Source organism: Conger conger, chromosome 7 (assembly GCF_963514075.1).
Source record: "Conger conger chromosome 7, fConCon1.1, whole genome shotgun sequence".
In the NCBI taxonomy this organism is placed as follows: domain Eukaryota; kingdom Metazoa; phylum Chordata; class Actinopteri; order Anguilliformes; family Congridae; genus Conger; species Conger conger.
The window spans coordinates 52198042-52213314 of record NC_083766.1 but is presented as its reverse complement, the minus strand read 5'-3'; the positions used below and the strand labels follow the sequence as shown (position 1 = coordinate 52213314).

At 39.2% G+C, this 15273-nt stretch overlaps 2 protein-coding genes across 2 annotated transcripts; both read right to left on the bottom strand.

Moving 5' to 3' along the window:
• Nucleotides 1-3592: 3592 nt before the first annotated feature.
• On the bottom strand, nucleotides 3593-5635 carry LOC133133342 (olfactory receptor 5AR1-like). The gene is made up of 2 exons (XM_061249444.1): nucleotides 4691-5635; nucleotides 3593-3661 (listed from the first exon to the last, which is right to left on the bottom strand). Exons 1-2 carry the CDS (start codon nucleotides 5633-5635, stop codon nucleotides 3593-3595), a joined length of 1014 nt encoding a protein of 337 aa, XP_061105428.1.
• A 7672-nt stretch (nucleotides 5636-13307) lies between these two features.
• Nucleotides 13308-14249, bottom strand: LOC133133341 (olfactory receptor 6B1-like). Its single transcript, XM_061249442.1, has one exon. It carries the CDS (start codon nucleotides 14247-14249, stop codon nucleotides 13308-13310), a length of 942 nt encoding a protein of 313 aa, XP_061105426.1.
• Nucleotides 14250-15273: the final 1024 nt, after the last annotated feature.

Here is a 15273-nt window from a genome sequence, read left to right as displayed (position 1 = left end):
GCACACACACCATTCACTCACAGACTCAAACCTACGGGCAATTTAGACTCTCCAATCAGCCTAACCTGCATGTCTTTGGACTGTGGGAGGAAACCGGAGTACCCGGAGGAAACCCACGCAGACACGGGGAGAACTAACTAACTCCACACAGAGAGGCCCCGGCCGACGGGGATTCAAAACCAGAACCTCCTTGCTGTGAGGCGGCAGTGCTACCCACTGCACCATCCGTGCCGCCCCAAACCGTTTCAACTACCCATATTCACAAATCAACTGAAATCTTTCCTTCTTCTGAAAAAGGGTTATTATAAAATGAGCTTCACATGTCACACTGAATTTTCAATGGAGCAAGGGGTAAATCTACTTTATTATTATTCTTAGAAAGACACACACGGACACATACACGTATGCTCTCTCTGTTCTTAATTATGTCCCAGAGAGTTTATTTTGATAAATAAATTGTTTGGCTTATGTCTCTGATTTTCTCAGCCTTTTAACAGCTTCCTTCATTTTCACTGCCAAAAACTCCACATGCAATCAAAAGCCCAGAATCAAGACTAGATCATGAAAGCATTGAAAAATGCTTGTTAGCAATTGTAAAAAACTGTAAGAAAAAATATGTCTTTTTCTTATGGTGCTCTGAACGAAGGTATATTTATAAACAATGAACATGATGATAAAGTAGAGACTGTTAGATTTTATTAGAATTTTTATATGTATTTTTGTATGTATTTGTATTTATGTATTTACATCCATATCACATGATCCCTGTTGGAATCCCCCCCCCCCCCTATATCTAAAATATTACATTTTAATGACTTTATATAAGATATATTTATGTCATATATTTTACTGCTTTCCTACAGTATGTGTGCATAATTTTGAATTGATTGATTTTTCTTATTTCTCTGCAAAATGCAAACCACAATCTTGATTATAAAGTATTTCAAAAGATTTGTACTTCAGGTATGTGAATGAATATGGAAATTAAATCTAAATTAGTCCAGCTGGGAACATAAAAATATACACTAAATATAACCAAAGCCAATTTAATTTGAAGACAGTTTAATCTATCCAATGAGCACAACAAATAGGAGGTCTTGTAGCCTATATTACATTCATTTTAGGTATAAAAAGAATTGAACACATGTAAATATACTATACCGCACCGTTGAAGCCTTTTTGTGAATCTTGTAACTAAAAGTTATTCTTGAAATGTGCCGTTTCAACTGACCACCTTTGCATTATATGAAGCTGCCATTTATGCTGAGTTTAACACTCAGAGTCCATCTGTTCATGTGGTTTTTAATAATCCAATTATGTTGTATCCTCATGACAATCACAGAGGGCTTATTTGCATTGGCTGGAAATAAACACTTGTAAGAACCAATCTGATACCAGAGAGTATCAAAGCAGCCCGTCTATGACTCTCCTATGAGAATGATCAGTGCTCTCTATTACAGCTACTGGCTACGCAAAATGTTGGCCTCTCCATTACAAGATGGCCTCTCCATTACACAACAGCTGAAATGCCCCTGCTCTGTACTGGGTTACTTTGTGGGTTAGAGTTAGGTTAGGGTTACGGGTGGGGTTAGGTTAGGTTAGTGCGAGGGTTAGGTTAGGATTAGAGTTAGGTTAGGGTTAGTGGAAGGAATTGCATGTGTTATATGGTGCCAAGCTGCAGTGAGCTCCATTATGTTCCAACATACCAACTGGTCAGTTGCTGAGATAGAGACACAACTGCAGCACTGATGTTGAATTTGAAAATGCCTGCCAGTTGTAGAATAGATTTCTTCAAAGAGGATACAATGCTTCTGATTAACCAAGCCCGTTATACTGACAGTCCCTTCTTGAAACTCGTGACACCCCTTTGTAATTTCTGCTTGCTGGGAAAAACATTGCGTTAAAACATTGGCCCAATCTCCACTATTTTTCAAACCATCGTGTGCTTGAGAAGGCCCTGTAACATTGATCAAAATCTACATTGTAAAATCTACAAGCGACCCCTTTAATGTCGATATTCCTCCATAGGGAGGCATTCTGGACATATACCCAGAATAGTCTTTATTTTTTCATGTAACATTCATCATGTTATCTATAAGATTATTCTATGTATGTGGATATGTTTTGCAAGGGACTGTATGATCTTGACACTTGACTGGGTGCGGCTTTTCTGTTCTTGAATCTGAGGAAGATTGTTTGATGTTGAAAGATCAGTCTCATCTGTCCATTAAACAGAGTGCATTTCTCTGAGCGCAGTGTGTGTCTCTTATTTCAGGCTAGTTCCTGTGAAGCTGTCCGGTTAAGAAGTAACATTTGCGAGTGGTCCCGGCCCGCAACAAGTAGCAAGTATTGTTACTAGGGGGGAGTACTGCATTATTCGTATCGTATAAATTAGCCTATTATCTGACTAACAATGTTGACATTTAAATGATCCTATATTAAATAAAGTTTGAAAATGCAATTACATTTAGTCAGGCTACTCATAAATAAGATACAGTCATGAGTATCGGTTACATGGTTGACCATTTTCAAAATGGGATCATAACGTTAACAAAAGACTATGATTTGTCACATCCCTACCAAGAACCAAAGCACCCCCCTCATCTGTGAAACATGGGGTTGGGGTGTGTTATAGTTTGGGCATGTATGGCTGCCACAGGTGCTGGCTCACACTTGTCTTCATTGACAATGTAACTGCTGATAGCAGCAGCAGAATAAATAAGTGCATCTTATTATCTCAAGTTAAAAATGCATCCAAACTCATTGGTTGGTGCTTCATCCCACAGTAAGGCAATGATGCCAAACATACAGTTTTGTTCCAAACAGTTAGTTTCGGTAAGTATATTGTTTACAGTGTCTTTATGTTTTACAATAGTAGTCTGGATTATTAATAGAGTTTAACTTTCATGTTTAATTGCAAAGAAATAACAGAAAGTAAGAGAGCTTTCCGGCTCTCTGATTTGAATCAGACATAGTAAGACTCTTAAACACACTTTTCCACAAGGGCAGAGACAAAAACAAGGAAGACATGATGCTGACAACCTAAGATTATTATTATTTAGTCTCCAGATAAACTTGACCTTGCTGTAAGACTGGAATGTGCTAGCTACCCCCTTCTAGGAGAAGCAGAGACATTAAGGTCAAAGGCTGTCTGTCTGCTGGGAGAGAGACAGAGAAAGACTCCTAGTATGCACTTCATTCAGAAAGTGGTCTAATAGTAATAAGGATTAAAAATAAAAGGTTAATTTTAATCACGTGACTGTCTTTATGTTAACACATATTGTCAATTAAGAAAACATTAAGAAAATGACCCTTATATGGTAAAAACAGAAAAACTGTGAAATCAATGGTAACCAAAATAGCATACCATAATGTGTTATAATATTGTCACCATATTTTTTACATTGAGGTTTTGGCAAGCACAGCTGCCAGTAATTTACTGTAAAATTGTACTGTGTTGTAATAATTAAACCACTCTACTGTACTGTGTTTTTCACAGACATAATGTAAATGCAAATAGTTTCTTAATGTACGTTTTACAATTAGTACTTCATTTTACAATAAATGTTAATGAGCATGGAGCGACATTAGTTCAGGAGGTAAGAGCTGTCGTCTGGCAGAGGGTCTGGCAGAGGGTCGCCGGTTTGATCTTGCCCAGCGTCTGTGGAAGTGTCCCTGAGCAAGACACCTAACCCCCAATTGCTCCTGATGAGCTGGTTGGTGCCTTGCATGGCAGCCAATCGCCGTTGGTGTGTGGGTGTGTGTGTGTGAATGGGTGAATGAGAAGCATGAACTGTACAGCGTGGATAAAGGTGCTACATTCACTGTAAACAAACAACAATTCTTGACTGTGAAATTGATGGTATTGTAACCGTAATGGGTTATATATTGATGTTTTGGCAACCACAGCTGTAAATTCAACAAATCTTTTGACAGTGTTTGTGAAAAAGTGGAGTTCACTGTGTCTTCTTTGCTAAAGTTGCATTTTGTTTTTTTAATAAATATATTTCAGATATTTCCCTTTTTCTCCCAATTTGGTTTACAATTGTACCCTATCTACACCAATTACCCACGTTACCTATGATACAACGCATACATATGACCATGTCCCCTGGCACCTTGAATGGATCTAACAATCCGGGGAGTGACAGTCCTCCCCCCTCCTCCCTCGAGCAGCGAGCTAATTACACCACTCCGTGTGAGCCAAACTCAGCCTTTGGCAGGACCAGAAATCAAACCCCAGTCCTCGGTGTGCAACTGCAACGAACGGAACAGCAACAGCAAGGTTTGCAGCATCTTAGCCTGTAGCCTGTAGCCATGGAAATATGTAAACCCTTCGTTAAATGGCAACTTGGCTCCACCAACTTGGCATGTCCTCAAAATGATTTAAACCTCATTTTCAGATTCTCCACAACTTCTTTTCAAAAGTTTTTATTTACTGTCCTTGACTGAATAATGATTGAACAGTCCAGTTCCTTCAGTTTTAAATAAATGTAAGCATCAATGTTAAAAACATCCTGAAGAAAAAGTATACAACACGACAATCAGGGCTCAAGTAATATGCAAACCAATAAATAAATAAAGACTTTTTCCAGTTCCTAAATTATCTGAAATATTGCATTACACCATTGTTATTTAATAAACACTCAAGTTAAAAACATCAACATCTAAAGAATGAATTGATATTTACCTCACGAGAAGCTGGGGCTATTTCAGATTTCAGTTTGAGCAGTTTAATAATCTGAACTCTTATGGCTTTAATGCTCATTCCATACATGGCAGGATTTAGGATGGGAGGAAAAATCAGAAAATACAGGGACATGAATATACGAACTCCATAATGTACGTAACTCATGTTCAGTCTGCTTTGACACATTTCAAAGAAACATCCAACAGAATAGTTCATCATGGCTAATAGGTGCGGACTACATGTTTTCAGCGCTTTCATTTGTGATTCTTTGGAGGACAAGCAGACCCTAAGTATGTGTATATATGAGTAAAGTATAATTACAATCTGTGGACAAGTGTAGGCAACTAGAGAAAACAATCCAAGGATGTTTGAAATAGTGGTATCTGCACAGGAGAGCTTAACAAGTGAATAATTAACACAATACACCCTCTCTATTGTTTGTCCACAATATTTCAGGCGCAGGGTTTGAACAAAAAACAGTCCAAATGCAATAATGGGGAGTAGCCAAGATAATACAACACACTTCAGCACTTTTGAAGCAGACATAATTCTGTGGTACTGCAGGGGTTGACAAATAGCAACATACCTGTCATAACCCATCACTGTTAAAATAGTGAATTCAGTTATTGCATATGTGTGCATGAAATAGACCTGTGCTTGACAGCAGGACAGAGATACTTCATGAGTGTTTGACATTAAATTACTCAGAATGGGGGGTAGTAAAGCTGTGCTGCCGTACAATTCATTAAATGCTAAATTACACACAAAAATATACATTGGTTCATGCAGAGCTCCATTAACATAAATGACAACAATAAGAATAATATTTTCAGCAATAATGGTAAGGTACACAATAAGGAAAATTAAAAAGTATAAATACTTCAGGTCTTCCATTTCATAAAAGGCAGTCAGGATCATTGATGTCACCATAGATTCATTTTCCATATTCTTTCTTGATTCTCCTCACAGCACTACACACAAAAGTTGTGAAATTAGACATATGTCATGGCATTCCATTCAATAACAGTATGTATTACATTAACACCCCTTTTCAAATGTATCCATTGCATTTGCAAATTATAGTCAGATTCTGAAATTGTTCAGTTTTAACTGTTCAAACTAGCTCCAGGTTGCTCCAATTCGAATAAAACACACGTGTCAGGTATTAGCGATATACAGCCCAGTTACTAGCCATAAATAGCTCATATATAGATAATTTAATGTAATATAAAAGCAATTTAAGTAATAAGTTATGTTAATACAATACCACACTGCTGGTTTCTCCCTTGAAACTCCTGAAGCTGCTGCAAGTCAGTGTGAAGAAGTCTTAACACTGTCTCAGTGACTGAGGCCCTGCAAATTATCTGTGGCCTTAATGAATGCTGATGAATGCTGACGTGAATTCCCAAAGTGAATAAGTTCACGTGGTTTTAGAACAATCCAACCACGCTACAGTGAAATTAAATGCAAGAACCAATCGAATGTGAGTTTTAAAGTAGTAGCATTTAATATTGGATTGAATAGCCCCTCCCTTGTCAGGAAACTTCCTCATTCCTCATTCACCATTTGGCCATAGGAATAAACTAGCTCACAGTGGCCTGCAGGTGTGAAAAGCAGGAACTCCTTGGGGTGTTTGTGTGTCTGCCTGTCTCAATGGGGGTGGCCTAACTTCATGCTGCCATCTTTCATACTATTAAGATTCCAGATCTTAAAAATGCTACATGAGCCCACACTAGAATAAAGCAGAAGCCAGAGTCTAGTCTCAAACATTAAATTAATCACCGTAACTGTAGTAACAAAAGTAGTCCTTAATATTCAAGGTCACCATAATGTTTACTAGGAGAAGGTTAATTTCCCTTTAAAAGGGATGTGTTGTATTGTATAGACCGGAAGCAAAATACAGTCAATGAGCACTTTAAAAGGTATTTATTACCTTAGAGGTTTAACGCATTGTGGGTTCAGAGATGCTCTTCTGCATACCACTGTTCTAATGTGTGGTTACTTTTGCCCGCAGAACTCTACAGACTGTTGTGAGTGAAAATTCCAGGAGATCAGCAGTTTCTGAGATACTCAAACCACTGTGTCTAGCTCCAACAACCATTCCACAGTCAAAGTCTAGCTGTTAAAAATGTGCACTATTTACATTGCATTGCAGTGTAGGCTACTATCTGCAGTAGGCTCAATATTGAGTAATAACTGCACGTCTCTATAAGAAAAGACACGCAAAGAAAAAAGAGAATGTCAAGTTTAGTTTGTTTCTCATTAGCCACATAGACCGTTTTTAGATCATGTCATTGGGACGTGGATATTGGTTTGTTTGTATCTGCAATGTGGATAAATAAACCCTTTCTTTTTCCTCTAACAACAAGTCAGGATATGGCGCATCAACTTAAAGGAGCACTGTCAGGCTTTTTCAGTTGAACGATGTCGACAGTGATGCCAACCAAGTATTTGGAACTTTAAGCAACTTGCGACTCAATGGCGCAACAGGCTAAGATGCAGCGGACTTGCAGTTGCAGTTCGTTGCAGTTGCACACCGAGGACCGGGGTTTGACTCCTGGTCCTGCCAAAACGCTTTGGCCGGCTCTCGTGCAGCGGCATAATTGCCTCGCTGCTCCAGGGGAGGGACTTGGCAGGGTTAGCAGGATCGGCGCATACAGTGCCGCGGGTGCCTTGGAGTAACGGTCTAATTGAGACGAGACGGCTTGGAGAAGGCGCCTCGCTCTCAGCGTCGCAAGATCCTACTGGGCCGCCAAGGGACGGGGTCGTAAGGCGGTGTATCCCCAGCTAGCACTAATTGGATTAGATAGGGTATTTAGCTCAAATGCTAAAATGCACATATTTTCCCACAAAATGACGCAAAAACGGCTGCAAAAGTGCATTGTGAGTGATGTCAGCCGTAGTGACGACTCAGCTCAGTAGCCGGGCAGCAGCAACAAATCGACCTTAGTTGGCAACACTAGCTGTCACTAATTACAATGGCTCAGTGTCAGTGGAGGCTGGTGACTTCCAGAATTGAGGAGGCCATTTTTTTCCGCTTGCTCACTTCACTCGCGATGGAATGTTCCCTGTTCTCTTATCTGTCTTTGTGCTGGCCAAAGGCATACTATTTGGAGTGTAAGCTACAGTCAGAAAGTTCTGGCTGATGAAATTCATTGTGCAGAGCTTAGCCTTGTGCCTTCCTGAAGAAATGACATTGCTGTAAGTCTATGAGCCTGCCTGATAATTAAGCTGAGAAATGACATTTGGATGTAATATAAATGCCAAGTGAACATGTGTAAAAGGCAGGAATTTTAATTATGTAGTTAAAAACAATTTTGTTTAGCTTACATTTTTCATTCTTCTACAGCCTCAACATGTAATCACCAATTTAATCAAGTATGTAGTTTTATTCAATATATTTAATATAAAATATGTAAAAATATGGTTCCAGTTGGCTTTATCTAACGTTAACGTTATCCACTAGAGGGCAGCACTCTATTCGTATTTAGAGTGAATTTCCTCACAGAGCAACAATTCGGTAATTTGATATGGAAGATTATTAAATTGACTTGTAATAAAACAAAATGGACTACATTAAAAATAAAACTGTTCAATAAATCCCAAAAGGTGTCTAACATGACCTATTGAATGTCATTCTCACTCCTTAGTATCTGGAATCTGCATATCTCCAGCCCAAGATCTCAAATTGCGCTAGAATCTCGCCGACTTCCGAGGTAGTTTTAAGCAAAAGTGTTTGGCCAAATGAGCTATAAACTCCAGGGATGATAGCCAGGGGTGTTCTCTAAATTTCCTGAAAAGCACAAGTTGATAGGACACTATGGCGAGTGTTTGTTTGACTGAAGTGACTAGCGAATTCTCAAAATGGCTTCTGTGTTGAATAGGAAAGGAAAGGATAGTTGATTCCAAATGAACCAGTAGCATGTGATTGGACGAACAAAATGTCAATCTTTCAGCCCTGGACACAATGCATGGTGAGGCCAGGCCTCCGTTGCCCACCCATTTTCAGTGATCTGGCCAATCACATATTGGCATGAAAAAAAATGCATTACATTGACTTCTATGAAAAGCTAATTTCCTAGGGGAGGCCTGGCCTCCCTTAATACAAACTGATAGGGAAATCTGGCCTGTTGCTTTACAATTGCAATATTGGGTTTTAGCCATGGGAAAATTTAGATTTATGAACAAAACTAAAATAATATGAATATAAAAAATAAAAAATATGTTTTTTGTTAAAATAAATAAATAAAATAAATATATTTATTGTTTTTTTTAAATCTCTCTCTTCTCTCAAATTATTGGGGAGGCCAGGCCTCCTCCACCTCTATGGAGGAGCCTCCACTGCTCAGTGTCCAATGGCTGATGCAGACTGCTGAAGTTACAGTTTTGAAACGAAATTTACAGAAAAATAATTGCATGATAGAGAGAGACAAGGGGTCCAGGAGGGCAACTAAGCAACAAGTGAGTAAATATCAAGCTAACAAGCTGTATCAAAATCTTGGCTGTGGATACTACTTACAAATAATCTTCCTATTGCTGCAGAAGAAGTTGGTAAGTACTGCAGAATGTAGCAATGGTTCGATCAAAGTTACTATTGGCAGTGATGCAAACTCTGTGTTCCTTCGCTGTCTGTCTCTCTCACTCACGCAATTCTTCCTCTGTAAATCCTGGTTCAAAACTGTAAGGTTGTTTCTTCATCAAAATTTAATAGCTCGTCCATCAGAGCTGTCCATCATATCGCTCAGGCTTGCCAAGGTAGGTGATATTTGTATGCTAATGTTACCGTATTTTCCGGGAGTGTCGTGTGATCGCCTGGATGAGTGGCTATCCCTAAACCACCCTGCGTTCAAAGAGTTTGAGCGCCCGTTACCTTCTGTGAAACACAGGTTGGAGATTCAAGCCAAACACGTCCAGTGATGTCACTGGTCGTGTTTGTTTTGAGACGGTTTGCCCCATATTTAGGAAACGGCTACACTGACGGTGATTTAAAAAATGCCTCCACACATAATTTAAGCATTTAATCCAAATAAGCACAACTGAAAGCGTGACAGTGCTCCTGTAACTTTAAAGTTAGCTTGGCAACGTTAGCTGTTGATATTTGCTTCTAAAGCCGGACAGGGATGTACTATTACGAGTAATATATTATAGTTAATTTTGTTAACTGTAGGGAGGGAAAAATGGAGCTTTCGAATGTATACCGCTGTGCGTGCACATGAATACAACAATACATTACTCACAGAAAATGTAGTTTGTCCACTTTTTTACTTCACAGCAGTGGTGATAAAACTTACAAGAACTAAGTGCTAGTGTGTTGTTGGCCTTTACTGGTCCCCATATGAGGTTAGTAGGATGGAGCTAGCCAGTAGCACTAACCCATACAATTTGCTTATTAACAGTACTTCGTCATAAAAACAAAAGAATTTGATTATGGTCAACGGAACTGAAAGTCGCACCATCCATAAACAGCGATAGTCCCACTATGGGATTGATTTAAATCTTTTTATAGTTATATATGAGATGCCAAAAATATTACATTGTATATATTTTTCAAGTTATATACAAAATGCCAGTGGTAACAAGGTTAAGTGCTGAGGTTGAAGATACCTGATAACCTGGTGGTGTGAAAAGCAAACCCTAAACCACTATGGATTTTTGGCAGTCTTGCTACAAATGACTGCACCACCTGTTTCAGGCTGAAATGCAACACAACTGCCCCTACTGTCGGAACCTCACAAGTATTTTTTCCCTGCTGGCGAAATTCTTCCCGAAGAAGCAAACCGCCAAATGAAACACGAAGCCACTGTACTTAGCAAGCTAGGTTGTCTTGTGTAGTTCTGAGAAGCCCGGAAGTTATGGTACACTGCTTTGCTGGAACAGAAACTGTTACCATGGCGAAGTGAAATAGGGAGGAATTGTAGTTTGTTATCGCATAATGTGAAATCAATGAATGCACACGAATGCAATGATTGAGAGAATAGGCATGAATGTAGAACATTAAAGCCTCGTAATTGTACTAAAGACATGCTCCTTATAATCGCAGGTTGTTTAAATCATGGGGAAATCATTCAGGAAATGTTCTCCCGGCACAGAACTCAGAGGAAATGATGTCACCCTTCGGTTCTCTTTGTTGTGTCTTTATTGATTAACTTATTCAGAGTTTCTTTCTCCTGCATTTTGACTGGTTCCATAAGCATAGGCTACATACATGACATTCGCCCAGGGTTCTGAATTAAAAAGCAATGCAATACAGTTAGCAAACAATATGCTGGTTAGTCAAGGGATGTGTCAAAAAGCCAGCTAGCTAGCTGTTTGCACCCATCTGAGGTATTTTGGTACTGTATTTACTTCTGGAAACAGACTTACCAGCTCTTCATGATGAAAAAGAGCACTGCTGCCCCCCTACCATTGGAACCTGCAAGTATTTCAGACTGCTGTAGATTTGAGTGCTCACATATGCAGCCCGGTGTTGGTTGTGCGAACAACAAGTAATTGCTGTGGAAAAAACTACAAATCATTCAAATCTAGCATGGCTGTGTGTCTCAAAGCCTTCTTAACGCTACGTCTTCGTAAGTTATACCTTAACGTTTCAGCGTGTTTCCTATTGCTTGGTGGTGTCGCGGGACAAGGTGTGATACCACAATCTGAGGTGCCGGGTTCTTGCACCCATTTGGGGAAAACGATATACACTGCTCAATCTGTCCATTTAGGAAGCACAAGTGATTGTGAATCAATTTCACCTGCTTTCCTGCTTTGGTGCAAAAGAAAGTGACAACAGGTGCAATGGAAATGGAAAAGATGAGAGTAGGTTCACACTGAGCACATGTGACAGGCGTGAAAGAATCTGGAGACGCTATGCTGCCTGTAACACCATCCAGCATGACCGGTTTGGCAGTGGGTCAGTGATGGTCTGGGGAGGCATATCCTTGGAGAGTCGCACAGACCTCCTTGTCATAGCCAACGGTACCCTAACTGCTGTTAGGTACCAGGATGAAATCCTCAGACTGATTGTCAGACCTTACACTGGTGCAGTGGGCCCTGGGTTCCTGGTGCAGGACAATGCCCAGCCTCATGTGGCCAGAGTGTGTAGGCAGTTCCTGTATGAGGAAGGCATTGATGCCATTGACTGGCCCTCACGTTCCCCTGACCTAAATCCAATTGAGCACCTATGGGATGTTATGTATCGGTGCATCAGTGCTCACTGATGCCCTGATCTAGGTCTGGGAGGAGATCCCCCAGGACACCATCCGGCGACTCATCAGGAGCATGCCCAGACGTTGTTGGGAGTGCATACAGGCATGTGGGGGCGATATACACTACTGAGTCACATTATGAGTTGCCGTGATAAAATTCACATTTTTTACTTAGATTTTCGGTGTGATTTTGAATCTTTCCTTTGACCGTTGAGAAGTCATTTTGTTCTCAACAAATTATAAAATGTACATCAGTAAAGATTTTCAACTTGAATGAATCGTTCATCAAGATCTGATGTGTCCCTTGTTAGGGAAAAATGACCTTTTTAACATTTCACAGGTGAGCATCGTCTGATGAAACAGATCCCAGTAAAAACAACGATAGCTATACTTGAGTTTAACTTTCATATTTATTTGCAAAGAAATAACAGAAAGTGAGAAAGCTTACCGGCTTTCTGATTTGAATCAGACATAGTAAGACTCTTTTACACACTTTTCCAGAAGGGGGGGGCTTTACCAAAACAAAAAGACATGAAGCTGACCACTAACATTTATCCGTATTTTGTCTTCTGAATACCCCTTGTTGACCTTGCTGTAAGACCGGAATGTGCTAGCTAAGAAGCAGAGACATTAAGGTCAAAGGCTGTCTGTCTGCTGGAGAGACAGAGAAAGACTCCTAGTAAGCATTTAATAATAAGTAGTAATAATAATAGTAATAAGGATTATCACTACAAGGTTATTTGTAATCATGTGATTGTCTTTGTTAACACACATTGTCAATTAAGAATCAATTAAGAAAATTACCCTTACACCCTTAAGTGTTCAAATTATTTTGAGCAGTGTATATGGTTGGATCGTTCAGTTTCTGAGCTTTTCATTATATTAATACGTTCCCTCAAGTCGGGATAAATGCAATATTTTAAAGTATTTCGACTTTCTCTCATAACGCAGCCAAGCAGTCGCTGTATGGAGGGAATAATCGATCCTGGGGCCATCGATGGGCCTAGTAACATTCCATGTAGAAGCTATCCCTTAAGCAACTTCCTAAGGGATAGTTCGGGGAACACACTTAGAAAAGTAAACAACTTTAGAAAGGTTTCGAGTCTCCATTATCGGAAAACGCAGCCAAGATCTCCTGAGACAGAAGCTCCAAATGATAGATGAAACCACTGTAGTTATAGAAATGATATGGTCACTGGTAAACTGAATAGACTAGAGTAAAATGCATGAGGTGCCAGATGCGATCCAGCATGCAGTCTCAGAAAAGCATGTCCACCCATTCCATGGATTAATTTATTTAAATTTTTGTATGAAATCCAGATTTGCAGTATCAAGCTCCAGAATAGAATATGGAGATGCATCATTTCACTTATTTTGAAAATCTAATTAAAAACTATGGCAAGTTGAGGAATTATTTCAATCTGGTCTCATGGGATATTGAGGTTACATTTCTTTAGCATGGCCAGTTTAAATATCTGAACTCGTATGGCTTGGATGCTCATTCCGTATAAGATAGGGTTTAGGATGGGAGGAAATAATGACAAATGCAGAGACAAGTATATGCGAGCTCCATAATGTATATAACTCATGTTAAGTCTGCTATAACACACTTCAAAAAAAATCCCAACAGAATAGTTAATCATGGCTAATAGGTGCGGACTACATGTTTTCAGCGCTTTCATTTGTGATTCTTTGGAGCACAAGCAGACCCTAAGAATGTGTATATATGAGTAAAGTATAATTACAAGCTGTGGAAAAGTGTAGACACCCAGTGCAAACAATCCAATGATGTTGGAAATGGTGGTATCTGCACAGGAGAGCTTAACAAGTGAATAGTTAACACAATACACCCTCTCTATTATTTTTCCACAAAATTTCAGGCGCAGTGTTTGAACAAAAAACAGTCCAAATGCAATAATGGGGAGTAGCCAAGATAATACAACACACTTAAGTACTTTCGAAGCAGACATGATGCTGTGGTACTGCAGGGGTTGACAAATAGCAACATACCTGTCATAACCCATCACTGCTAAAATAGTAAATTCATTTATTGCATATGTGTGTAAGCAATAGACCTGTGCTTGACAGCAGGACAGAGATACTTCATGAGTGCTTGACATTAAATTACTCAGAATGGGGGGTAGTAAAGCTGTGCTGCCATACAATTCATTAAATGCTAAATTACACACAAAAATATACATTGGTTCATGCAGAGCTCTATTAACATAAATGACAACAATAAGAATAATATTTTCAGCAATAATGGTAAGGTACACAATAAGGAAAATTAAAAAGTATAAATACTTCAGGTCTTCCATTTCATAAAAGGCAGTCAGTATCATTGATGTCACCATAGATTCATTTTCCATATTCTTTCTTGATTCTCCTCACAGCACTACACACAAAAATTAGACATATGTCATGGCATTCCATTCAATAACAGTATGTATTACATTAACACCCCTTTTCAAATGTATCCATTGCATTTGCAAATTATAGTCATATTCTGAAATTGTTCAGTTTTAACTGTTCAAACTAGCTCCAGGTTGCTCCAATTCGAATAAAACACACGTGTCAGGTATTAGCGATATACAACCCAGTTACTAGCCATAAATAGCTCATATATAGATAATTTAATGTAATATAAAAGCAATTTAAGTAATAAGTTATGTTAATACAATACCACACTGCTGGTTTCTCCCTTGAAACTCCTGAAGCTGCTGCAAGTCAGTGTGAAGAAGTCTTAACACTGTCTCACCTGAGGCCCTGCAAATTATCTGTGGCTTTAATGAATGCTAATGAATGCTGACGTGAATTCCCAAAGTGAATAAGTTCACGTGGTTTTAGAACAATCCAACCACGCTACAGTGAAATTAAATGCAAGAACCAATCGAATGTGAGTTTTAAAGTAGTAGCATTTAATATTGGATTGAATAGCCCCTCCCTCGTCAGGAAACTTCCTCATTCCTCATTCACCATTTGGCCATAGGAATGAACTAGCTCACAGTGGCCTGCAGGTGTGAAAAGGAGCAGGAACTCCTTGGGGTGTTTGTGTGTCCGCCTGTCTCAATGGGGGTGGCCTAACTTCATGCTGCCATCTCTCATACTATTAAGATTCCAGATCTTAAAAATGCGACATAAGCCCACACTAGAATAAAGCAGAAGCCAGAGTCTAGTCTCAAACATTAAATTAATCGCCGTAACTGTAGTAACAAAAGTAGTCCTTAATATTCAAGGTCACCATAATTTTTACCAGGAGAAGGTTAATTTCCCTTTAAAAGGGATGTGTTGTATTGTATAGACTGGAAGCAAAATACAGTCAATGAGCACTTTAAAAGGTATTTATTACCTTAGAGGTTTAACGCATTGTGGGTTCAAAGATGCTCTTCTGCA

What these genes read in the sequence shown, in the direction of transcription:
- LOC133133342 (XM_061249444.1), bottom strand. Translation starts at nt 5,635, where the DNA reads ATGGAAAATGAATCTATGGTGACATCAATGATCCTGACTGCCTTTTAT. An exon ending in TAGCCCCAGCTTCTCGTGAG is followed by an intron (nt 3,662 to 4,690) that starts GTAAATATCAAT and finishes ACACTTCCACAG; the next exon opens with ACGCTGGGCAAGATCAAACC.
- LOC133133341 (XM_061249442.1), bottom strand. Translation starts at nt 14,249, where the DNA reads ATGGAAAATGAATCTATGGTGACATCAATGATACTGACTGCCTTTTAT.